General features: G+C 43.9%; 1 protein-coding gene across 1 annotated transcript in view; it reads right to left on the reverse strand.

Annotated features, from left to right (window-relative positions):
* Positions 1 to 27,374, reverse strand: part of LOC107115581 (zinc finger protein 658B-like) — a gene marked incomplete at its 3' end in the record, with an annotated part of 69,709 nt that overhangs the window by 27,894 nt on the left and 14,441 nt on the right. The window contains exons 6-9 of the mRNA XM_015417322.1: positions 27,221 to 27,291; positions 25,804 to 25,931; positions 14,055 to 14,180; positions 10,655 to 12,145 (exon numbers count right to left, since the gene is read on the reverse strand). Of these exons, the coding sequence (XP_015272808.1) occupies positions 10,655 to 12,145; positions 14,055 to 14,180; positions 25,804 to 25,931; positions 27,221 to 27,291 (1,816 nt within the window). The remainder of the gene's footprint in view (positions 1 to 10,654; positions 12,146 to 14,054; positions 14,181 to 25,803; positions 25,932 to 27,220; positions 27,292 to 27,374) is intronic.

Here is a 27,374-nt window from a genome sequence, read left to right on the forward strand (position 1 = left end):
ACTACGCTAGCAGTTTGAATACAGTCTGGCCGCCTTGCCTCTCTGTATTCCTTCACCCTGCTTACGTGGGCTATTCTCGAATCCCACCGCTGCCACCACTTGTCACGGGCTCTTACAGGCCACCACCTTTTGGACACCACTCTTACGCGGGACACTGCTAGCTTCGGGTAGTAGCGGGGACCACTTACCCACTGGTTTCGTTCTTCGTGATGAAACTCTCTTGGTTCACTCCAAGGCTCTTAAAACTGGCGGAAATTAGTGACCGGACTCCATTGTTTATAAGAATAAAACGGATTTACTGTGACATCTCTCATTTTCCTCCAGCACAACCTTAATCAGATACACGTTCCAAAGGTTCCAACAATTAAACCCCTCTCTTGGATTCTTCCCCAAAATGTGTCAGTTCCCAATGGCTGTTAGCCTCCAACCGCCCACAACCTCCTCAATCACTCTCCGTCCTCCAACCCCTCTCTGTCCGTTTTCTGCCCATCAACCTCCCAAACATTCCATCTCTCCACACTGCCCTATGTCTGCACATCGCTTTTCTCTAGGTGTTCCCTTTTTGGAATCCGTCACAGATAGATAAAGTTGGGTGTAGATTCCAACTTGGTAAATGCATAATATCTCATAATAATGAGGTCCTCCTTGCTGGAATTAAAAGAAATGGACCTTATGATGTACAAGGAAATGCTTTGCCAAAATTAAGCACAAATGATGATGACTGTGATGAATTTTTTGAAGAGGAAATGCCAGAGAACGCTTATGAAGAAATGAATACTGCTGAAACATGTTCACACGACAAATGCACACATCTCTGGCACCGCAGATCCTGCCATAGAGGTGTCCAGAACATTTTGGACTTGCAAAGTAAGGATCTTGCCATTGGGAATAGACTATGTTAAATGCAAAAGTTATTTTGATTGTGTTTGTTGCTTAGAAGGAAAAGCTGGTGTCGTAAGAAGCAGACTACAGTGGCAAGTTCTACTGCTGAAGCAGAATACGTGTCAGCAGCATTAGGCTGTCAAGAGACACATTGGCTGCTACAACTCCTGAAAGACATGGGCCTAGATGTATCACAGCTTGTTATAATGTATGAAGACAACGAAAGACATCAACGTGAAGTATCACCTGGTAAGAGATATGCAGAAAGAAGGAGCCATCAAGCTGATCCACATCCAAACAAAGGGGATGATTACTTAACTCTCACTTTGCATTAGTCTTTAACCATAAAGCGAACTAAGGCATCCTCTCTTTTGGGAGGACTGGTTTTCCCTTTAAATGTGCTCTTTCTTTCTTAAACTGGGTAGATTCGGCTGCCACCAGGAATTTAAGGATTTCCAAACCTTCTCTCTGTTCCTCTTTCTGGTAAAGTAACCCAGGGTCTAGGCTTTTCAGGGATCTATGTGGTCATGAGGAAGGATTGAATTCAATTCTGGGATAACTTAAACAAAAGATGATTTATTAAAGTAAGAACAAAATACGAGGTTGGTTATTCTGTAACTGTTTAGGATAAAGGGACTTGTAAATATTTTGTTCAAATGTATCACACACACAGCCTTTTTCCCCTTTACTTTTGTTTGTTTTACACTCAGTTCCAACATTAACAGGATTCACTCTTTCCTTTAGTCAGCCACTCAGGCTAAGGACATATATACTCCATTTACGATCTCACACAGAATTATATTAACCCTCACTGACTGAACATCAACTGAACAAATCCAACTGCCTTTCATAACTGTTTCCCATAACTGACACACTGAACCGAACGGGCCCCTTTCAGGCTGCTGCCGGCCAAATCAGATTCTCTGATCTGAATCAGCTTCCCGCAGTTCGACCCCATTATATCCTATGGGCCATTGAAGTCAATGGCGAAAACATAGGATATATTCTGGGGGCTGGAGGGGAGGGGATTGATGGAGAGGCTCCAAAATCACATGGTAGCTGCTGGAGCCTCTCCCCAAGATACCCACCATGTTTCAGGAACATTGAACCAGGGGGTCCAATTCTATGGGCCCCCAAACAGGTTACCCCCATCCCCTCCTTAAACCTGACTTGGTACTCCACTGGTAATCAGTGCAGCTGGCACAGCACAGGTTATATATGTGCTGTCCATGGTGTTCCCACCAGGACACGTGCTGCCACATTCTGGACTAATTGGAGTTCCTGGGGGAGATCTCAAGAGTAGGCCAGGGTACAGCAAGTTACAGTAGTCCACCCTGGAAGTGACCGTAACATGGATTACCGTAGCTAGGTTGGGGTGCGACAAGAACAGGTTACCCCCATCCCCTCCATTGTTCTCTATGGTGGGAAAAAGTTACTTTTTCCCACAATAGAGAACAATGGAGGGAATAGGGGCAACCTGTTTGGGGGCCCGTCCCCTCACTCGTGTACTCTGTTTTTGGTAATATCTGGACCCCCTCACCTCCACTTTACACCTAAACTGGAGGATATGAATAAAAGCAGATGGATTTCAGTTATGCCAAGCTCTTTTTTTTTTTTTACGTTATCATGTACGTGGTTTGATAGCTTTACCATGCAATATTAGGCAGAATTACCCCCTTATAAAAGCCAAACTAGACATAACAGGGGCCATGGGTCTAACCTGTGACTGCTGATGCCATTTTAGAAAGGATTTTGGCCATTTAAAATGTGAGTGTAGTGGGGAGAAGATTTTGTTCCCTCCACACCTTTGCAAGTGGCAAAGCACTCCCCATACGGCTGTTTCAGTACTTGAAAAGACATAGGGGAGACAAGATTGCATGGTCTCCCCACACCTCATGGCATTTATTTAAAATGGCCTCTTTGTCTGAAATGGCTTCAAGATTCATGGCTGTTATAACGTCTCGTTTGGCCCTAAGCCCATTGGAAGAGTTAAGAAAAGTATAATTATAATGGCTCTTTCACACATGCAGTTTCAATCCACTTCAGTGACCTATTGCAAGTGGATTTTGCCATTTCACACAGTAAAATCCACTTGCAAAGTGCACTGAAAGTAAATTGGAAGTGCATAATTTAGTGTGTGTGAAAAGCACCCACCTGTTTAGGACTGCACTGCTTTGGTGCTTTTGACATAATTTCTTTTAAAATTGGCTTCTAACTCCCAATGGGTAGCAAAATTGCACTTTTGTCAGCATTATTGTCTCTGTAGATCACAGGATCAGATAATGCTACTGATTCCGTCTGTATTTTTCATTGGATGTCTTTACCTTTCAGTTTTTCATGTTCTCTGCTTCGTGAACTCATTGGACTTGAAACAAGGATTCTAGATCATCAAATAAATTCAATCTGTATTTGCTGGTACATCAGAAACTTCATATATATATAATTTTTATTTTTATACGACAAACAAACCAGGACAGACATAGATACAAATATAGGGAGATCCCTTTAACTTATTATTCAGTCTGTTTGTTGACCTCATACAATATCTGAGTATATTCATTACTTTTTTCCACCTGATAGTTTCCATATATACCTTTTGTTTACAGTTAATTGTATATCTTTTATTTCCTTTTGTTTGTTATATGTCCAATAGTTTTATGTATTATATTCTATCAATTTATAAAATCTTGACCATGTATCCTCAAAGTGTTCTTTGTTTTACCCTCTCAAGATTGATGTTAAATTGTCCATCTCTGCTGTTTCCAGTAGTTTGTTTATAATTTCTTCCTTTGAGGGGACTTCATTTCTTCTCCAATATTTAGCATATACTATTCTAGCTGTTGTTACAGTAAGTATAATAAGATAAAAGTCCTGATTTTTTGCATTTCTGTGGTACTATATTCAATAAAAACAATTCTGGTGTATAAGGTACGGTACTTTTTAAACATTTTCCGTAATAGTTCATGTATCCAAGACTAATACTTTAAAACTTTATCGCAAGTCCACCACATATGAAAGAAGGAACCAACATTTTTTTGACATTTCCAACAGTCATTTGGTAGGTCAGGGTAAAATTTAGCTAGTTTATCTGGCGTAATATACCATCTGTAAAACATTTTATATATATTCTCCTTATACGAGATCGCTTTAGTAATCTTTACATTTCCACACACATAACCATTGGTCTAAATCAACATTGTGACCCAAATTTTGTGCCCATTTGAGCATACAGTTTTTAAGTATTTCATCCTGTGTTTTATCTTCTGACATTTATACAATTTCTTAATCAATTTGTCATCAGTATATAACAATATCTTATCCATCTGTGTTATATTTGTACAGAAACCTAGTGGCTTATCTTTAGCAAATCTCGACTCTATTTGTACCCTTTTCCACCATCTTAAATTGATCTCCTGTTCTTTATGTTTTTCTATTGGTTTTAGTTCATTTTTATTGTCCAACAAATCTTCACATCTCAACAACATATTTGAACAAGTTAGGGTTTGTAAAAGTTTGAAGTGGTGAGATCCATTTTGGAGTCTTAGTATAAAACAACCTTTTAATATTGTCCCATGCCTACAATAAAGATTTTCTAATAAACTGTTGATAAAAATATTTATGTACATCTGCTTTTCCATACCACATAAATGCGTGCCATCCCAATAGTAATTCATGTCCCTCTAAAGTTAATAATCTGGTATTTTCTAATGTAATCCATTCTTTTAGCCACATCAGAGTTGCTGCTCTGTACATCAGAAATTTCCTATGAGCCCAACTGATTAATATATGCAGCTCCTGAAAATGGATATCTGACCAGATTGCTGTAATGTTTGTCATTTTTTAAACATAGCTCATTGACTGAATTATCTGCTTTAGATGCAGAAGGTCACAGGTTCGACCCCTGACATGTCTAATTAAATGATTTCAGATAGAGAGATCATGCTAGAGGTCCCAACAGCTGGAATCAGTAGAAGGTTAGTTCATATGTTCTCTCCCTCTGCTTTTTAAATCTCGATTCCTGGATCATAATTATCTGAGAGTGCCATAGGGCTCAGTGGCATTTGTTTTATGTGCAGATAGGTCCCAGATTCAATCCCTAGTGTCTTCAGTTAAAGGATCTCAACCAGCTGGTGTTGGGAAAGACCTCTGCCTGGGGACACTGGAGAGTCACTACCTACAAGTCAGAGTAGACAATACTGAGCTAGAGGCACCCATGGTGTGATTAAACATTAAGACAGCTTCGTATGCTCCTACATCACAGGGTGGAGCAAGGACAGCGAGATAGCAGTTCCTTTTCATGCAGAAGGTTCCATATTCAGTCTCCAGCATCTCCATTTAAAAGAACTCAGATAGGAGGGGCTGAGAAAGTCCAGACAACCACAGCCAGTCACGGAGGGTTTCCAGCTCCAGGTTGAGAGATACCTGGAGATTTGGGAGGTGGAGCCTGAGGAGGGCAGAGTTTGGAGAGAGGAGGGACCTCAATGAGGTACAATGCCATACAGTTCACCCTCCAAAGCAGCCATTTTCTCCATGGGAACTGATATCTGTTCATGAATATTAATTATAATCCCAGGACATCTCCAGCTACCACCCCCAAGGTCAGTTTAGATAGTCAGATCCAGCCTATGATTCTTGGAAATCTGCTTTCTGAGTTTCTCAAGAACAAGTCATGTCAGACTAACCTTATCTCTTTTTTCGAGAAAGTTACTACCTAGCTGGATCAGGGAAATGCTGTAGACATAGTTTAACTTGATTTTAATGAGGCTTTTGATAAGGTTCTACATAATATTCTTGTTGAAAAGTTGGTAAAATATGGTTTAGATCCTATTACTACTAGGTGGATCTGTAACTGGTTGACTGAACGCACCTAAAGAGTGCTTGTTAAAGGTTGCTCATCCTTTGGAGAGAAGTGACAAGTGGAGTGCCTCAAGGATCTGTCCTGGGACCTACTTTTATTTATTTATTTATTTGGTTCAATTTGTATCCTGCCCTCCCCACCAAGGCAGGCTCAGGGCGGCCAGTGTTTTCTCAGCTAAGAGTGCCAACAGCCTAAGGGAAGAAGAAATCCCATCCATGGAAATGGGCAGGTGAAGGTTTTGATGGCAAGGGAAGAAAGTAACATCACCTGGTAAACAACATCCCATCAAGCCTCTATTAAAAAGAGAGGTCATTTTTCCTCAGAGCTGTTGGCAACCCTCTCCTCAGTTTAACCTACCTCATAGGGTTGTTGTGAAGATCATTTAATTGGAGGAAGGGCTTGGGTAGGATAAACTCAGAACGGTTATTGGTTGTTTGGATTTTGTTTTATTAGCTGGATGCATTTTTACCAAAGTCCGAAAGGAAAGGTTTAATTTCAAATACCTGCAAACATGGGTGCGGAGTGAACCCCCCAAAAGGGACGTAGTGATACCTGATCCCTTCCTCCAAACCAACCTTTTCCACGCCGCCTCTGTAGATTACCCCTACATCCCCCCTTTCTTCTCACCCGGGACTGGTTAAGAGAACAGACCGGAATGAGCATTAAACAAATAATACTACCACTAAAAACAGTGGGATCCATTAAAGGCACTCCAGAACAATATTTTGGGAATCAAAATGGTGAAATACTGTGCATTTATTAACCCTTTCCAGGCCAAAATGCATCTGGAACACCACAGAAGGGGATGGAAAGTGGATTAAACAAATAATAGTACACTAAATACAGTGGGATCAGCTAAAGACACTCCAGAACAATATTTTGGGAATCAAAACACAGAAATATCATGTATTAACCCTTTCGAGTTCCAAACGCCTCCAGAACACCTCAAAACAGGCTGGAAAGCGCATTAAACAAATAATAGTACAGCAAAAAATAAGTGGGATAAGAGCATAAGAGAAGTCAGGCTGGATCAGGCCAATGGCCCATCCAGTCCAACACTCTTGTGTCACACAGTGGCCAAAACCCAGGTGCCATCTGGAGGCCCACCAGTGTGGCCAGAACTCCCGAAGCCCTCCCACTAATGCCCCCCAAGGTTCTTAGAAACTGTTGAAGACTGCTACTGTGACTGAACATTCCAAAAGCTTCTTCCCCATATGGCTTCTTAGATGCTGTTGAAATGTTCCACTGTGACTGAATCTCTTCCCACACTCTGAACATTCAAAAGGTCTTCTTCCCCTGTCTGGGTTCTCTGATGCTGCTGAAGAGTGCCACTCTGACTGAATGTCTCCCCACACTCTCAGCATTCAAAGGACTTATCTCTGAATGAGTTCGCTGATGCTTTTAAAGAGTGCCACTACAACTGAAGAACATTCAAAGGGCTTTCCCCCTGTTTGGGTTCTTTGATGCTGCTGAAGAGTGGCAATTCGACCGAACATCTTCCCAAACTCTGAGCATTCAAATGGCTTCTCCCATGTGGGTCCGTTGATTCTGTTTTTATTTATTTATTTATTTATTTGATTTATATCTCACCTTCCCCACCAAGGCAGGCTCAGGGCGGCTTACAATAAGAGTTAAAATACAAATTATGCCCATCCCGCAGGGCAGGCTCTGTGCAATATACAACACCCTAAACAGTTAAAAATACAGTTGTTATATAATTAAAATCACTAACAATAAACATGAAATTAGAACCAATCAGGATGGTGATAAATTGCCTGTCATACCGTTATCCCACACAGCAGGGCAGGGAAGGGTATGTAGGGGCCAAAGAGGAAAAAAGAGAGAAAAGGGTTCCAGTCTTAACCTCCCAGTGCTGCCATGCCTGGAGGAACATATTTGCCTTACAGACCCTGTGGAATTGCATCAGATCCCACAGCCCAGCTGTTATTTGACAGAGAGTTCCACCGGTTCAGGGCCAGGACTATAAAGGCCCTGGCTCTAGTTGAGGGCAGTCGGACCTCCCTAGGGCCGGGGATCAGCATCAAGTTTTTATCAGCTGATCTCACCATTCTTCTGGGGACATATTGGAGGAGACGGTCCTGAAGGTATGTGGGTCCTTGACCTTGAAAAACATTCAAGGCCTTGAAAATCAAAACTAACACCTTAAACCTGACTTGGTACTCCACTGGTAATCAGTGCAGCTGGCACAGCACAGGTTATATATGTGCTGTCCATGGTGTTCCCACCAGGACACGTGCTGCCACATTCTGGACTAATTGGAGCTCCCGGGGGAGATCTCAAGGGTAGGCCAGGGCACAGCAAGTTACAGTAGTCCACCCTGGAAGTGACCGTAACATGGATTACCGTAGCTAGGTTGGGGTGCGACAAGAAAGGGGCCAGCAGCTGGGTTTGGCATAGGTGGTAGAATGCCAATCTGGCAGTATTTGTGACCTGTGCCTCCATAGAGAAGGAGGTGTTCAGAGTCACACCCAGACTCCTGATAGAGCGCGCTGGTATCAGCGATAGCCTGTCAACAGCCAGGAGAAGAAGAAGAAGAAGAAGAAGAAGAAGAAGAAGAAGAAGAAGAAGAAGAAGAAGAAGAAGAAGAGGAAGAGGAAGAAGAGGAAGAAGAGGAAGAAGAAGAGGAGGAGGAGGAGGAGGAGGAGGAGATTGGATTTATACCCCGCCCTTCACTACCCAAGAGTGGCTTACAAACTCCTTCCCCTCCCCCTCCCCACAACAGACACAATGTGAGGTAGGTGGGGCTGAGAGAGCTCTTGACAGAAACTACTTTTTTCAAGAACAGCTGTGCCAGAATTATGGCTTGCCCAAGGTCATCCAGCCAGGTGCAAGTGGAGGAGTGGGGAATCAAACCCAGTTCTCCCAGATTAGAGTCCGCGCACTTAACCACTACACCAAACTGGCTCTTAACCATTACACCAAACCCCAACCCCGAAGCCCCCCTCCCCAGCCACAGAACCTCTGTCTTCCCAGGATTCAGCCTCACCCTGCTCTTCCTTAACCAACCTGCCACAGCCTCCAAACCCTCAGCCAGATATTGTGGGGTGGAATCTGGGTGGCTGTCCAAGAGCAGATACAGCTGGGTGTCATCTGCATATTGGTGACACCCAAGCCTGAAACTCTGAGCCAGCTGGGCGAGGGGATGCATACAGATGTTAAACAACATCGGGGAAAGGACTGCCCCCTGAGGAACCCCACATAATAGTGGGTACCTAGAGGATGTCTCTCCTCCCAGTGCTACCCTCTGTCCCTGACTGCGGAGAAATGTGGAAAGCCACTGCAAGGCAACCTCATGGATCCCCACGCCGGCAAGGCAGTGGGTCAAAAGATCATAACTGACCGTGTTGAATCCTGTTGTAACATCAAGTAACAACAGAAGTGCTGACCCACCCTCGATCCAGCTTTTTTAAGAGCAGTACCACCACAGCCTCCTTAAGACCCTCTGGAAAGACCCCTGTTTCCAGGGACAGATTGATCATCTCCTTCAGTGGGCCCTGCATCCTCTCATCACCAGCTTTCACTAGCCATGAGGGACACAGGAGGCATGTATTGGACCACACAGCACCAAGGATCCTGTTGATATCAGCAGGTGAGAGTCAAGCTGAAGCTGTCTAAAAATGAATCCAAAGACAGGCAAGGGACCTCCAGTTCAATTACTGTATCAATTTCAGCGAGCATGTCATGGCAGAGCAACAAGACTATCTGCAAAAAAGCTCGCAAAAGCCTCACAGCGAATGGTCAAATTCTTACTTTTTTGTGTCCTCCCCCAGAGCAAAACGTCAACTGCCGAACTACCCTAAATAACTGTGCCGGGTGTGAGCTTGTGGACATGATGGAGACCGAGTAGAATCCCTTATTCACTACCTTCACCATCACCTCATAGCACCTCATAAACGTCCTAAAGGATGCCCCAGTAGCTTTGTTGCAAACAAAACTTGCTCAAGTCGTCTGAGTTCCCACTTCACCCCCGAGTTCTTTCATATACCAGGGGGACATTTGATGACAAGAACAGAGAGGACGTCAGGGTGTAACCTCACTGATGGCTTCAGAGAGACGGACACTCCAGTCCTCTACCAGCTTATCTAACGAGGCACCGAAAGGCATCAGGTCCCACAGAGCATTCTGGAAACCAATTGGATCTATCAGTCTCCGCAGGCTAGCATAAATCTGCTCGCCACCTAGACAAGGGGAGGCAAAAACACCCAGCCGGGCCTTCAGGACCAAGTGGTCTGACCATGGCACCTCCTGCCGTGAGGTCAGATCCACCTTCGTCCCCATGCTAAAAATCAAATCCAGGGCGTGGCCTGCCTGATGTGTGGAGCCTGATAGAATTTGGGAAAGCCCAAGCATTGCCATAAAAACAATAAATCTAAAGCCTGATTAGTGGAAGTGGTTCCATCCGCATGGATGTTGAGGTCCCCAAGAACCAATAATCTTGGGAAAACCAAGGCCCACTGAGCCACCATTGTGACTGAATCTCTTCCCACCCTCTGAGCACTCAAAAAGTTTCTCCCCTGGATAGCTTCTTAGATGCTGTTGAAGAGCACTGTACTCAAACTGAATCTCTTCCTACACTCTAAACATTCAAAGGGCTTCTCCCCTGTATGGGTTCTTTGATGCTGTTGAACAGTGCCACTCTGACTTAATCACTTCCCACATTCTGAGTATTCAAAAGGACTCTCCTGTGTTGGTTTGTTGATGCTGTTGAAGAGCACTGTACTCAAACTGAATCTCTTCCTACACTCTAAACATTCAAAGGGCTTCTCTCCTCTGTGGGTTCATTGATGCTGTTGAAGAGTGGCACTCCGACTGAATATTTTCCCACATACTGAGCATTCAGAGGGCTTTTCTCCATGTGGGTTCGTTGATGCTTTAGAAGAGTGCCACTCAAACTGAATCTCTTCCCACATTCAGAACATTCAAAGGGCTTCTCCCCTGTGTGGATCCTTTGATGCTCTTGAAGACTGGCACTCCGAGTGAACATTTTCCCACACTCTGAGCATTCAAAGGGCTTCTCCCCCGTGTGGGTTTGTTGATGCTGTTGAAGAGTGCCCTTCCGACGGAATCTCTTCCCACACTCTGAGCATTCAAAGGGCTTCTCTGCTGTGTGGGTTTGTTGATGCTGTTGAAGAGTCCCACTCCGATTGAATCTCTTCCCACACTCTGAGCATTCAAAGGGCTTCTCCCCTGTGTGGGTTCTTTGATGCTGTAGAAGACTGCCACTGTGACAAAATCTCTTCCCACACTCTGAGCATTCAAAGGGCTTCTCCCCTGTGTGGGTTCGTTGATACCGTTGAAGAGTCCCACTCTGACTGAATCTCTTCCCACACTCTGAGCATTCAAAGGGCTTCTCCCCTGTGTGGGTTTCCTGATGCTTCTGAAGACTGCCACTGTGACTAAACCTCTTCACACACTCTGAGCAATCAAAGGTCTTCTCCTCTGTGTGGGTTCGTTGATGATGTTGAAGAGTGCAACGCCAACTGAATCTCTTCCCACACTCTGAGCATTTAAAGGGCCTCTCCCCTGTGTGGGTTCTTAGATGATTTTGAAGACCACCACTATGACCGAATCTTTTCCCACACTCTGCGCATTCAAAAGGCTTCTCCCCTGTGTGGGTTCGTTGATGCTCTTTAAGACGGCCACTCCAAGGGAATCTCTTCCCACACTCTGAACATTCAAAAGGTTTCTCCCCTGTGTGGATTCTTTGATGCTGTTGCAGATTGCTACTCCAATTGAATCTCTTCCCACACTCCGAGCATTCAAACAGTTTCTCCCCTCTGTGGATCTCTCGGTGGACAATGAGATGTGATCTGTTTCTGAAGTACTTTCCACACTGAAAGCATTTATGTGCCTTCATTATACTGGGTTTTGGCAAGTGTACATTGTACTTTCTTCCATCAGAAAATGCCATTCCAGTCTCTGAGCAGATAAATAGCTTCTCCCCTGAATGAATCCTTTGATGCTGAATAAGGTCTGATTTCTCTGAAAAGCTCTTGAGACAGTCTGAACACTTATAAGGTTTCTCTACTGAATGTGTTCTTTCATGTCGACAAAGCTCTGCTCTGCAAATCGTGGTCTTTCCACTCTCCAGGCATTGATTGGTCTTCTTTCCACTGTGGATTTGTAAATCAACATTATATTGGGTTTGATCTGTGTTCCTTCCACACTCCAAGCCCTTGTTTGTTTCCTCTACCATGTGAATGACGTCTAGGAAATCCCCTCCCTGGCAAGGAATGGGTTTTCCCCTCTTCTTGACCAAGTGGCTGCCTTTCTCCCTTCTAGGTCTTCCTTGATTCCTGAAGTTTCCCCTCATGTCTCCCTTCTGGATTTCATCTGGAGATAGAGCATGCAGTTCCTCATCCTCCTCATTCCACTGTTCATCTGCTGTTGGAATAAAGAGAGAGACACTCTTAGAAGCCAGGCAAGCCAATCTAATCTGCACCTGAAGTTCTATCCACACTCCAAATATTTCAGTGGCTTCCTCCAGCTGTACATTAAAGTATATAATAATATACATTTTCAGAGTACATTAAGACTCCTGCATCCAAGATGCTTGTTTGGGACTATATATGGGCTCCCCACCAATGCTCCCTCTAAGCTGTGGAGTCTTGTGAGCACAAATTCTACTTTGTGAACTACTAACATTAAAGTTGTGCGCGAGCGATTTGGCTACTACATAAATTAGTTTGCTCTGGAGCCCTCCTTCCTGAGCTAAGACAAAAAATGTGTGAGCTGGAGGCTAGAAAACTGTGAGCTAACTCACACTAACTCAGCTTAGAGGGAACAGTGCTCCCCACCTGTGTGACTTCTTAGACATGAAGTGTGAAGAAATGTAAATCAGGATGGAGGTTTGAATGCAGCAAGACCTTCATTCTGAGTTTAAAAGCTTTTTTCTCTGTGGGCAGAAAGCAGGCAAAAGACAATGGGATAGTCGAGTTCTAGTCAAATCCAATGGGGTGCACAAGGCTGCAAGCTGCCCCCCTGGTGACCAGGAGCTGGTAGCGGGAAATGCAGAGGTCAAGCCTCAGAACTTCGAATGGAAGCTGAGAGTGTGACATGGTAGCTAAAAAGGCAAATGCAATTTTGGGCTGTATCAATAGAAGTATAGTGTCCAGATTATGCAAAGTGATGGTTCTACTTTACTCTGCTCTGGTTAGACCTCACCTAGAGTGTTGTGTTCAGTTTTGGGCACCACAATTCAAGAAAGATATAGACAAGCTGGAACGTGTCCAGAGGAGGGCAACGAAGATGGTGAGGGATCTGGTGACTAAGTCCTATGAGGAAAGGTTGAAGGAGCTGGGTATGGTTAGTCTGGAGAGGAGACGACTGAGAGGTGATATGATAACCATCTTCAAGTACTTGAAGGACTGTCATATAAAAGATGGTGCAGAGTTGTTTTCTGTTACCTCAGAAGGTCGGACCAGAACCAACGGGTTGAAATTAAATCAGAAGAGTTTTTGGCTAAACATCAGGAATAACTTCCTGACAGTAAGACTTCCTGACAGTTGGAGCGGTTCCTCATTGGAACAGGCTTCCTCGGGAGATGGTGGGCTCTCCTTCTTTGGAGGTTTTCAAACAGAGGCTAGGTGGCCATCTGACAGCAATGCTGATTGTGTGAACTTAGGTGGATCATGAGAGGGAGGGCAGGAAGGGTTGCATCAATGCTTAGTTCTCATGGACCGTTCTTACACGCACAGGGAAATGTCAATGGCTCCTTCGGGGTCAGGAAGCTATTTTTCTCCAGGCCAGTTTGGCCAGGGATCCTGGAGGTTTTTTTGTCATCTTCTGAGTGTGGAACAGCGGTCACTGTGGGTGTGGAGGGGGACGTATTTGTGAATTTCCTGCATTGTGCAGGAGGTTGGACTAGATGAGCCTAGAGATCCAACTCTATTATTTTAGGATTCCTCACCCTCTCAGTGGGCAATGCCTAGTAAGGTCAGGGGCTGGCGGCTGTTGACCTGAGAGAGAGAAAAAAGTCCCTCCAGATGTTGGGAAAACTTTAAAGGGCAGGGGTAGAACAGGACCTGAAGGTCAAAGAAGGACCCTTCTGCCTTATAAGTCAGGACTGTTTTCCCACTGAAGCTCTTTCCCCACTCCAAGAAATTATACGGTTTTCTGGGCATCTGTGAAATGACATTCGTTCTCAGACCGATTTTTCCCAGGGGTGGATCTTCTGGTTCACACAGAGGCCTTTCCCCCTCCCCCCTGTTTTTTTGACTGACCTTCCATCTTGGATTAGGATTTCACGGAAACCCCCTCCTTGGCAAGGAACAGGCTTATTCCCTCCTCTTACCTGCGTGGCTTTCCATCTGCCGCTGTGGTCCATCTCCATCTCCGAAGTTTCCTTCAGCATCTTCATTCTTGGCATTTTCCAAAGAGAATCCCAGGGATTCGCCTGGTATGTCCTCTTCATCTGCTGCTGGAATAAAGGAAAGGTTTTCCATCAGCACCCAAGCAAGAAGCCAAGCCAACAGTCAGGCCCTGCTCATGAATGGATGTGTAATTCCTTGGTCAGATCTTCTTTCCTCCGAAACGCGGCTGTTGGTCACACCTTATCCCTGCCAGGCCTTCCCGTAGAGCTGCGTTCATATTCTGCCTGTCTCTCCCCAACCCCATCTGTATGTACTTCAAGGGGGAAAGATTCGTTCCCCCTGCTGTTCCCACACCACATACCAAACAGCTCTTTTGATTCTCTGCACTTGATAATTAAATACAAGAAGTTTTCAAGATATCTAGTCCTGCAGCTACACAGAAAGTGTCCTTCTAGACAGGGCTTTTTTTGTAGAAAAAGCCCAGCAGGAACTCATTAGCATAATAGGCCACACCCAACAGCAGGAACTCGTTAGCATATTGGGCCACGCACCCTGACAGAGCAGCTCATTAGCATATTAGGCCCCACCCCCGTGTTACCAGAAGTGTGGTCATCCAGCCACACCCACCTTTTGCTTCTTATTCTGTTTACCTTGTTTGTTGTCAAAACCCAGGGCCTTTTTTGTAGCAGGAACTCCTTTGCATGTTAGGCCACACACCCCTAATGTAGCCAATCCTAATGAGTTTCTGCTGTTGGGTGTGGCCTATTATGCTAATGAGCTCCTGCTGGGCGTGGCCAACTCGGGAGCCAGCCGGAACTCTGTTCCTGTGCGTTCCTGCCCAAAAAGAGTCCTGCTTCTAGATGTGATGAGAGGCAAGAAGGATCTGGTTTTCAGCCTCCCCAAAATACAAGTTTGCTGTGGGGCAGTGAGAAGCCAGGAGCTCACGAAGGCAACCCTACAGTTCAAAAGGATCCCCATGGTATTTGAAGAGGTGCCATTTCTGGGGGGGGGGCAGGTAATGTCCAGTGAGAAAAGCAACCCTCCAGTTTAGGGCCACCTACATTCAGAGCCACTGTCTTGCTATCTCTGAGCCATTCTCTGGGCGTCAGCCGGGCTTGTCTATTGTCTAATGCGAAGCCGTGTCTGAATCATCCAGGCATCTCTGCCTTTCCTTAAAGCTCAGAGTCAGCCTGTCTCTCTGGAAACAAGTGTATCTTATGGTCAGCAAGAGACAGCCAGAAGACTGGCCGACGTGGGGATATGGGGGCTTGCCTTTCAGTGGCTGACCTCCTTCCTCCAAGGTCGGGGACAGAGGGTAGCACTTGGGGGAGAGTTATCCCAACGGCACCTTCTGGAATGTGGTGTGCCACAAGGGGCAATTCTTTCCCCCATGCTCCTTAACATCTATACGCACCCCCTCAGAGATATGGGCTGGGATGTCACCAATATGTGGATGACACCCTGCTCTACGTACTGATGAATGGCTGCCCAGGAGATCTGGACAGGGCATTACAGGCTGTGGCTGGATGGTTACGAAAGATCAGAATGAAAGTTAAATCCATCTAAGACGGAGGTCCTGCACATCAGTCACAGGGGATTGAGTCAGAGAATCAGGATCCCAACCTTTGATGGAGCTCCACTGGTGCCAACATCGATGGTAAAGAGTCTGGGGGTGTTCCTGGATGCCTCCCTTTCTGTGGAGGCCCAGGTCCCTGCCACTGCCCGGTCCGCCTCTTTTCACCCGAGACAGATCGGGCACTTGGCCCCTTATCTCACCCCCCGCGACCTGGCTACAGTGACCCGTGCAATGGTCACTTCTAGAATGGGTTATTGTAACTTTCTCTATGTGGGGCTACCCTTGACTCAGCTCCAGAAGCTGCAACTGGTGCAGAACGTGGCAGCACAGGTGTTGACAGCGACACCTGTGCAGGCTCGCATCCACCCAGTGCTGCGTGAACGGCATTGGCTGCCCACTGAATTCTGGATCTGTTTCAAGGTGCTGGTGCTTACCTTTAAAGCCCTATATGGCCAGCATACCTTTGGGACCGCCTATCCCCTTATGAGCCCTATAGAGCATTGAGGTCTACGGATGGCATAGGGGTAGTACACAAACACTTAGTTTATTTAAATGAAACTAAGATCTCAGGGCCAGATGAACTGCGTCCAAGGGTACTAAAAGAACTCGTGGATGTAATTTCTCAGCCTCTGTCCATTATTTTTTAGAATTCTTGGAGAACAGGTGAGGTGCCTGAAGACTAGAGGCGGGCAAATGATGTCCCCATCTTCAAGAAGGGGAAAGAGGATCCGGGTAACTACCGACCCGTCAGCTTCACATCTATACCTGGGAAAGTTTTAGAACAGATCATCAAACAGACGGTCCTTGAGCATTTAGAAAGGATGGAGGTGACATGATAACCATCTTCAAGTACCTGAAGTGTTGTTATATAGAGGATGATGCAGAGTTGTTTTCTGTTGCCCCCAGAAGGTCGGACCAGAACCGGCGGGTTGAAATTAAATCAGAAGAGTTTTCGGCTAAGCATTAGGAATAACTTCCTGACAATTAGAGCAGTTCCTCAGAGGAACAGGCTTCCTCGGGAGGTGGTGGGCTCTCCTTCTTGGCAGGTTTTCAAACAGAGGCTCGATGGCCATCTGAAAGCAATGCTGATTGTGTGAACTTGGGCAGATACTGAGAGGGAGGGCAGGAAGGGTTGCCTCAGTGCTTAGGTCTTGTGGCCCTTTCGTACACGCCCAGGGAAATGCTGGTTCCCACTCTGGGGTCAGGAAGTTTGGCCAGGGATCCTGGAGGTTTTTTTGTCATCCTCTGGGCATGGAACAGTGGTCACTGCAGGTGTGGAGGGAGAGGTATTTGTGAATTTCCTGCATTGTACAGGGGTTTGGACTAGATAACCCTGGAGGTCCCTTCCAACTCTATGATTCAAACCAACATCTTTGGTACATCCAAGTTGCCTCAACTAGGGCAGGGCCTTTTCGACCCTGGCCCCTACTTGGTGGAATGAGCTCCAGTATGAGATCAGGGCCCTGCAGGATTTATTACAATTCCACAGGGCCTGTAAGATGGAGCTCTTCCACCAGGCTTTTGATTCAGGCAGCGGATGATCCTTTCCTCCCCCTGGTTGATTCTCTATTGGTGGCCTGGATCTGAATAGCAATATAAGACTACCTAATCCTGAGGTGTCTAGTTAAACTATACACCAGGGGTGGCCAAACTTCCTTAACATAAGAGCCATATATTTTTTATTTTTATTTTTGCGATTTCTATGCCGCCCTACCCAGTGGAATTATATATAGCATAAATGTCAGATGTTTGGGAGCTGCAAGACATGAACAAATATTACACACGTTTTTATTGGAAAATATGTAAATTTGCTATGTATTGACATTAAATGAGACTGCCAAAAATAAAAACAAAAGGGGTAAAAACAGATATTGATAATGATATTCATTTGTCCGATTATATTTGTTTGCTAAAGATATTTATTTGTCTAAGAGAGAGAGAGGTGGAAAGAATATTCATTTGTCCGATTATATTTGTTTGCTAAAGATATTTATTTGTCTAAGAGAGAGAGAGGTGGAAAGAAAGAATGAAAGAGGTGGAAAGAAAGGGAAAGGGAGAGAGAGAGAGAGAGAGAGAGAGAGGTGGCAAGAAAGGCAAAGAGAGTGAGAGAAAGAAGGCAAATAGATGGGGGAGGGAGGGGGAAGGAAGGAGGGAAGGAACAGAGAGAGAGAGAAAGGGAGAAAGAGTCGAATTGAGGAGATGAGAGAGGAGGTCCTACGACTGGTAGACAACTTTAAAACTGATAAATCACCAGGCCCAGAAGGCATACATCCAAGAGTTCTGAAAGAACTCAGACGTGAACTGACAAAAATATGTAATCTTTCATTAAAATGTGCCTCCATTCCTGAGGACTGGAAGGTAGCTAATGTCACTCCCATCTTTAAAAAGGGTTCCAGAGACGATCCGGGAAATTACAGGCGAGTCAGTCTAAAATCGATACTGGGTAAAAAAGCAAATAGATGAGGGAGGATGGAAGGATTTAAAGAAACAAATGCCTTCTCCAAGCCAGCCAGTGGGAGGGGGTGCTTTGAGAATACATTTAAAGTTAAAGTTGTTTTCTTTCTCTGCTCCCTCCCACCTCAAGCCTACCCAGTAAGAGAAACACTGCCTGGGGAAGGGAAGACTGATCAGGGAGCCATGCCTCTTCTTCACTTCCCCAGTTGTCCTTCCGGGAGCCACATAATATGTGTGAAAGAGCTGCACATGGCTCCCGAGCCACAGTTTGGCCACCCCTGCTATATATGGCACTTTATGAAAATGTTGTTTATACTGTTGTTCTAAACTGTTTTGATTGTTTCTAATTGTGTTGTATCCAGAGGGTTTTATGTTGTTTTATGACACCAAATGGCCTTGTAAGCCACCCTGAGCCTGCTTGAGTGGGGATGGCAGGGTATAAATTAAATAAATAATAAAGAAAGAAATTACTAGGCCTCAAGGTCATTTTGGCAATACGAAAGGTCACAGTAGAAGAAGGCCCTCTGGAAGTCTGCCCTAGAAGAACACACAGTGCTGAAAAGTCCAGATACGACCCCAGAAGAGTCTGTCCTCCTCCATCCTCCCCAAACCCTGGCAACACACAGTGAACAGGCAGAGATGCACGAGATCGGCATGACCAGAGTGATAGAAGGGAAGCGTGGAGGAGTCAGTCTGGCAACGCCTTAGAACACCACAGGGTTGAAATTGTTGCTAACCCTCTTCCCTGGGGACAGGTGGAGATAGTGCTGGCCGGCCTTGGAGAAACCTGGGCATCGGGGCACGCTGATCCGACAGGTACACCTGGCTTTCTGTGTGTGTTTCTGTCTGTCTGTTTTTCTGCGGCAGACGCTTTCCTGCCTCAAGGGTGTGTGTAATGGAAAGCTTAATTTCAGAGCAAAGTTTACAAGCATAGGCAGATGCTTGGAAGGTAGCCTGCAGTTGAGTGGTCACATGACCAGAGAGGCAGAGAGAGAGAGAGTGTGTGTGTGCGTGTGTGTGACGTAATGGTTTTAGAATCTTCAGTTTTGAACTGGATGGAGGAAAAATCAGTTGAAAAGGTGGTTAACGGCTGACTGCTGTCCAGAAGAGGCAGGGGAGAAAAGGTGCTCTCAGATGGAAGAGAGAGCATGGCCCCTGTGAGCTGCTGAGGAGTTTAAGGATAGAAACTCCGGGTGTATAACCCAGACACACACAGTGTTCCTCTATAAGAAATCCTGTTGGGGAAGGTTATACCGTTCTAGCTAGGGACCAACTGCAAGTGAAGTAGTTTAGGGAGACGCTAGGCCAGTGATGGCGAACATTTTAGAGACCGAGTGCCCAAACTGTGACCCAAACCCCACTTATTTATCGCAAAGTGCCAACACGGCAATTTAACCTGAATACTGAGGTTTTACTTTAGAAAAAACAACTCATACATTAACTTTTTTTTTTTTTTTGGTAAACAAATTTTATTTTCTCAGGAATACAACATATAAAACATTTCATTCTATCAATTGTCTACCCCATTCCCAGTTCCTCCCCTCCCTCCAATGGCTTCCCACAATGCTTCCACCCCTGCTCCAAATTACTTCATATCATCAACAATATCAGTTTTTCATCATTACAATCTAAAGATAACATCGTTTGACTTAATATTGATCTAAACATATTAAGTTTTGTTTCACATCCCAGTTCTTTTCCAGATAAATTTTAAAATCATTCCATTCTCCAAAAAACTCATCGTCTTCTTTGTTATTCAGTTTTTTTGTAATCTTATCCATTTGTGCCATGAACAGAACTTTTTGTATCCATTCTTCAACCTCTGGTACCTTTTCTGTCTTCCAAAACTGAGCATAAATCATTCTCGCTGTCACTATCAGGTACCAGAGTAAAGTCTTTTTAGTCGTATTGACTTCTTCCATTTTAAGTCCCAAAAGCAGAATTTCCGGTGCTTTTTTAAAAGAACATTTCAATATTTTTTGCATTTCATTGTGGACTTTTGTCCAAAAGTCTACAGCTTTCTCACAAGTCCACCACATATGATAAAATGAGCCCTCATGCCTCTTACATTTCCAACATTTGTTTGACATATTTTGATTCATATTTGCAATCTTCTTAGGTGTCATGTACCACCTATACATCATCTTATAACAATTTTCTTTAACATTAGTACATGTCGAGATCTTAATAGAGTTTTTCCACAAATATTCCCAAGTTTCCATATCCACTTCCTTATTCATATTAATAGCCCATTTTAACATTTGTTCTTTAACAGTTTCATCTTCAGTATACCATTTTAACAACACCTTATACATTTTAGAAATATTTTTTCCTCCTCCACTCTCCCATACCTTTTCAATTTCATTTTTTTCCTCTCTAAAACCATAGTTTTTTTTGTCAGATCTAAAAAGATCATAAATCTGCATATATTTCAACCACTCATATTCATATTCAATTTCATTCTGCTTTTTCATTACCCACTCTGTTCCCTCTTTTTTAATTAAATCTCTATATGGCAACCAGTCTCTACCTCGCTGTCTTGAGTAAGATATCAACACTTCTACTGGTACAATCCACAATGGTCTTAAGTCACTCTGGTACTTCTTATATCTTGTCCATACCATATACAAAGCTTTTCTCACCAAGTGAAGTTTAAAAAAACTGTCCATTTTTATCTTGTCATACCATAAATATGCATGCCAGCCAAATCTACAATCATGCCCTTCCAACCCCAACAATCTGTCATTTTCAAGCTTCACCCATTGATCCATCCATGTTAGACAAACCGCTTCATAATATAGTCTAAGATTTGGCATTTGTAGACCTCCTCTTTCTTTGGCATCACAAAGTATTTTCATTTTGATCCTTGGTTTCTTGCCTGCCCAAACAAATTTTGACAACTCTTGTTGCCACTTGGCCAACAAATCCGTTTTATGCAGAATTGGTATTGTTTGGAACAGGAACATCAAACGTGGTAGGACATTCATTTTTATAACTGATATTCTTCCCATCAGTGATAAGTTCATTTTATCCCATTTCTTAAAATCTTGAGTCAGCTTAGTCCATAATTTCTCATAATTATTCTTATATAGGTCTATATTTTTTGCCGTTAATTCAATTCCAAGGTATTTTGTTTTTTTAACTACTTCACATTGTACCAGTTCTTGTAGTTCCACTTGTTTTTGTTTGATCATGTTTTTACATATAAGTTTTGTTTTATTCTTATTTACGTAAAAGCCGGCCAATTCTCCAAACTCCTTTATTTTTTGAAAAAGCAATGTCAATTTTTCTGTTGGGTTTTCCACCATAAACATTACATCGTCTGCAAATGCTCGATATTTGTATTGGTGTCCTTTATGTGTCAAGCCCTTTATTTCTTGATCGTACTGTATTTTTTGTAAAAGTATTTCCAATACCCAGATAAATAATAACGGTGATAACGGACAACCTTGCCTTGTTCCTTTCTGTACTTTGAAGTTATCTGTCAGTTCTTTATTCACATTTATTTTAGCTCTTTGTTCAGAATAGATAGCTTCAATACAATTTCTAAAATGTTGTCCCGCTTCAATCTTTTCCATCATCTGGTGCATAAAATTCCAATTAAGATTGTCAAAAGCTTTTTCTGCATCAACAAACAGAAAAGCTACTTCTTTTTCTGGGTGCTTTTCATAATATTCAATTGCGTCCATTACTATTCTTACATTGTCTCTAATCTGCCTTTTGGGTAAAAAGCCCGCTTGATCTTCAGAAATTACCGTTTGTAAATAGTTTTTCACCCTTTCTGCAATAATTTTTGCAAAGATTTTATAATCGTTGTTCAAAAGAGATATTGGCCTGTAGTTCTTTACATTTGTTGAATCTTGTCCTTCCTTTGGAATCAAAGAAATAATTGCTTCTTTCCATGAGTCCGGCACCTTTTTGTTTTCTCTTATTTCGTTGGTTAAAGCTTCCAGGACCGGGGAAATTTCTTCTTTCATCTTTTTGTAGAATTTCGCTGTAAATCCGTCCGGCCCAGGCGCCTTCCCCAACTTTGTCTCTTCTATTGCCTTCATCACTTCTTCTTTTTGAATTGGACCATTTAATAAATCTTTGTATTCCTTACTTATTTTTGGTAGTGGAATCTCCTTTAAATATGTTTTAATCTTCTCAAGATCAACTCTAGTTGTTTGGAATAGTTTAGCATAATACTTGAAGAAACATCTCTTTATTCCATTAGGATCAACGAACTCTTTTCCATCTTCTATTATTTTGGTTATCATTCTTCTCTCTCTTCTAGCCTTAAGTTGCCAAGCTAAGTATTTTCCCGGTTTGTTCGCCCCTTCAAAAGATTTCTGTTGTAACTTCTTTAAATTCCAATACATTTCCTGATTCCAAGTCTCATTCAGTTGTTCCTTCAGCAACTTTAATTCTTTAATAATTTGCTTTTTTCCAGGCTTCTTTTTTAATTCCTTTTCTTTCTGAGCAATTTTTTCTAACACTTCTGTTTGTTTTTGAAGTTTTTCCTTTTTTTGCTTCACGTTTTGCGAGATGAGAATTCCTCTCATCACCGCTTTATAAGCATCCCATACAATCTGTATCGGTGTTTCTTTATTTAAATTTTGTTGAAAGAATTGTTTCGTTTCTTCCTTTAACATCTCAATTACCGTTTTCTTATCCAACAAGTCTTCATTAATCCTCCACAGAAAGGGTTTTTTCCTTTCTGTGGAACTCCATACCACCGGATTGTGATCTGAATTACATCTTGGCAAAATTTCAGTCTTATGTGTTTTCATTGATAATTCTTCAGACATCCAAATCATATCAATTCTGGAAAAAGAGCAATGTCTATTGGAATAAAAAGTAAAGTCTTTCTGCATCGGGTTCCATTTCCTCCAAACATCTTCTAATTTTTCTTGCTTAACTAATTCAAAAAAATTCTTTGGCAATTTTCCGCTGAATTCGTTGTCCTTTTGTGGTTTTCTGTCTAGACGATCTATTGTCCCATTAAAGTCTCCGGCCATAATAACTTGCTCATAAGTCAATTGTTGTAATTGGTCAGTTATATCCTTAAAAAATTTTTCCTTTGCTCCATTGGGTGCGTACACGTTGATCAACAATGTTTTTTTCTGCTGAATCATTAATTCCACACCCACGTATCTGCCATCTATGTCCTTAAAAATTTCTGTAGGTTGTAACTCCTTCTTCACATATGTCACAACTCCTTTTTTCTTGTTTGAGGCCGCAGAACAAAATTCAATTCCAAATAAAGCATTCTTTAAATATTTTATATCCTGTTTTCTAATATGTGTTTCTTGCAAGCATATCACGTTGCATTTCTGTTTCTGTATCCAATGATTGATTCTTTTCCTCTTGTTTGGTGAATTTAATCCATTAACATTCCATGACAACAATTTGTACTCCATTATGCGTTTTATTTTAAAGTTCTCCAAAGACGTCCGCATTGTCCGCCTTAAATTTATAAAAGTCCATCATCGATCTGATCTGAATCCTCCCACCTTGATACGTAAAGGATAAACCTTGTGGAATCTCCCATCTATATCTGATGCTCAAAGCTCTGAGTTTGTCCGCCAAGGATTTATACCTTTTCCTGTCTTGCAGTATTGTTCTTGGGAGTTCTCTCATCACCATAATTTTGTTTCCCTCTATTACAAAAGGGACGTTGAATTGCTTCTTGAATATCTCCTCTGTTATTGATCTTGTTACAAATTGTACAATTACATCCCTTGGTAAATTCTTCTTTTCTGCAATTCTGGAGTTCACTCTATAAATCAAATCAAAGTCTGAGTCCATTGACCCTTCCTCCTCGCCCAGAAAAGCCGTTATCACTTCCATCATTTTTTCTTTTAAGTTCTCATTCTCTGTTTCCTTAATGCCTCTGAATCTCAGATGAGTCTGCATCCTTCTGAACTCCATCATTGTCTCTGATCTTGTAATTTGTTGAGTCAAAGAATCTTGTTTCTCTTCTATTTTTTGTATCTTCTCCTCTGTCTCTGTAGTCTTGGTTGCATTTGCTTGAACATCCTTCTTAACTCCTTCCATTTCTTGCTTGATTGAAGTTATTTCTGTAGTAACCAATTCCTTCAATGCTGTTATGTTCTTCTCTTGGACTTCTTCTAGATGTTTCAGATGAATCTGAGTTTGCTTCTCCAGTTGGTCCCCCAATGTTTTTTCTATCTGCTCCCCCATGGCTTGTATTGCCTCTGTCATTCTCTTCTCCATTGCTTCCATGGAGGCGATGTGTTTAGTCCAACTCTATGATTGAAGATCCTTATATAAACCTGACTTTTATCAATTAGTTTGATTTCTTCAAAAATGGGTGTATCTTTTCCACACACGATTATTAGTCTATGGCCCTCAGAAGCATCTGTTCTCCCTACTGATTGCAAAGTCATCCTTAACCGACCTTTTCGGATTATATATATCTTGCATTGGTTTGCAACATTGTTAGGTGTTAAAAGATAAAACGTTTTCCTAACTAACCCTTCACATCTCCTTGTATCTCTTCCCAATCCCTCCCCGTACAATATCCCTCCCCCCACCCATCTCCCCCCCCTCTGGTTGCGTTCTGGGGGGATGAGCCCATGCTCTTCCCCAAGCCTTAAGGGCTTTCTAACCAGAACCACAACAAACCAACCTATACATTGCCATAAAATAACAGTAAACATATTAAAGGGGTAAAGAACGTTCTGTAGGTGGCTTCCGGTCTAGCTAAGATGGAGGACTGAAGCGTTTCGCACTCGTGCGAAGCGAGCGACGGCCACTTTTGACAGTTTGGGCAATATACAGCCCAACGCATCACTCCCCAGCGAGGGGGGGGGACAAGCAGGCAGCAGCGCCCTAGAGGGAGTGTGAGGTTGGCGTAATCCAGCTTCGGAAGAAGCTGAATTGGGCTTTGACCTCCTCCCACGAAGAAGGCAAGTGCCAAGCAACTCTATAGTGGCCGATCGAGCCGGATTACCGGCATAAATTCTTCGTCAGCCGACCTCTTTGAAGAAGGACAACAACTGTGAGTTAAAAGAAACAATGCGAAACCCGTTTTGAACTCATACATTAACTTAAGATGATCCAAACAAAGTAAGGAAAGCAATCCCAAATGCTTTCATTTACTTAAAATTATTTGGCAGAGAATTTGACACTTTAATGACGGTCTGGGCCTGGCTGGGGCGATGACACGCGTGCCCACAGGGCTCTGAGTGCCACCTCTGGCACCTGTGCCATAGGTTCGCCACCACTGCGCTAGACTGTGGGAGAGCCTTCAATAGAACAGAGATATAAAAGATGGAGTGCGCAGGAAGGGTGTGGTCTGGAAAAAAACCTAAAAGACCTAAGAGCAATCCAAAGTTTAAAAAAAAGGAACAAAAGAAAGCCTGAACAACTGATTGACTCCCTGTATATAACCCTGTCCCCCGGTGTTATTTTAAATAAACTCGTATTTGAGTTTAAAGTGGAGGGTATCATAAACCTCTGTGTCAAAGAGGGCGAACTGGCGGTAGAGAGGGGGAAAGTGTGCTGAGAGCCTCCTGCAGTTACAGGGTGGAAGGGACTTAGCCTTTGGGAAGGAGTTGGTCGCTTGACTCTTGGGGAGACGGGAGGGGGCTCCATGGCTTTCCCTATCCTGTTGTGCCTCAACCAAATGTGCATCAATGGAGACACTCTGTTTCCTTGGTTGACAGGGTCAATGGGAATCTCCAAAAGCGTACGATTCCGTCCTGCCGGGGGTAAGGACTGATCCTTCTCCCCACAACAGAGGGTGCTGTGTCGTTTGCTTGAAGCCGGTTCCCCTTGGGTTGCAGTGTTTTCTGGTGGGACTATCCACTGCAGGCCACCCCTGCAAGGCAGAACAGCTCCAAAAAAAGCACTCAAACCCATCTCCGCCTAAGGAATGAAGGCATCCAGGAGACAGCAGTAGGAAAGGGTTGATGTGCTTTTGGCCTCGTCCAGCATGGCTGTTCTTAGGTAAACACCCCCCCCCCCCGGGAATATCCAGTATTTAAGGAGAGCGCAGCCCCTCAACAGCCACAGTTGAGCTCTGCCCCAGGACCTCTTGAATCTCCACATTTCAGGCCCAAAAGGCCTCCCTCCCTCCTTACCTAGCAGGCTGGATCATTCCACCAAGCCAAACGTTGCCCGGAAGGGAAGAGGAAAGGTCCCCCTGCTATCCCTGGCCCAGTCCCTTGACCTAACCATGAAGGATACTCACTAGCAGGCAGCTCATTTGGGAAAGAAAGAGTCTCTTGAGATCTCCCTGAGAAACTCTCCAGCCATTCTTCGGACACAAGGCCTTCTTTGCTCTCCACCGTTGTCTCTCTTACATTCCTGGCTTCTTTGGCAGAGAGACAGAAAGTGATCATTCTTATACGGGGAAGGAAAGAAATCCAAGGAAGAGGGAAAATTTGCCTGGTTAAAATCGAAGCCCCAAATTTCAACCAGAATAAAGGAGATGGATCCTTTCCTGATCACAGCCCGAGTGGATGACTGTAATCCCATCTGGGGCAAAGGCATGTGGTCGAGGAGAGACACCGAGAAATCAGAGTCAGGCCCCTTCCAGAGGCCAGGGCACCCTCTCTGGCTTGGGTGAGGGCCACAGCACTGGCCCCAGGGGGCTGGGGTCACTCTCTCCAGCCATGCTGACCTTTGCTTTCACTGCCACCCCAAGTCCTGGAGGCCCCAAGTGGGGGGCAAATAGCTGTGCAGGCCTCACAGCCACACTCTGCTTTTCAATATTTTGATTCATGAATCACCCCAAGGACAGCAATTGGCACCTATGGAAGGTCCTTACCCAGAGAGGCCACATTCTCATAGTTCTCCCGCATGACTTCCCTATAGAGACTTTTCTGGCCCGGATCCAGCAGGGCCCACTCAGCCTCGGTGAAATACACGGCCACCTCCTCAAAGGAAAAGGGAGACTGAAAGAAAAAGCAGATTCCCTCGTCACAAATCATGCCAGGCAGAGACGACACTCAAGTCTGCACAGACAGGGGGATTGTGGGGGGGGGGGGGTGCAGGTATGTGCAAAGGGAGTTGCACTCAGAGCCTCTCTTGCTCGGACAGCTGGAGCAAAGGCGTCCCTGAGAAAGGAGTGGTGCCCGACTGTCCCCCATGTATCCCCTGAAATACCTGGACCAGAGGGGGAGCAGACATTTGTGCTGCACTGGAAGGATGACGGCTTGACAAAATCTCTTCATGGCCTGCAAGAGAGACAAAATTGGAAGGGTGAATTCTAGCCTCAACTTTGTATTTTGTTAAATTTGTAGTGATTTTCAATAACCTG

Source organism: Gekko japonicus, unplaced genomic scaffold, assembly GCF_001447785.1.
Source record: "Gekko japonicus isolate JY-2015 unplaced genomic scaffold, Gekko_japonicus_V1.1 scaffold2083, whole genome shotgun sequence".
Classification (NCBI taxonomy): Eukaryota; Metazoa; Chordata; class Lepidosauria; order Squamata; family Gekkonidae; genus Gekko; species Gekko japonicus.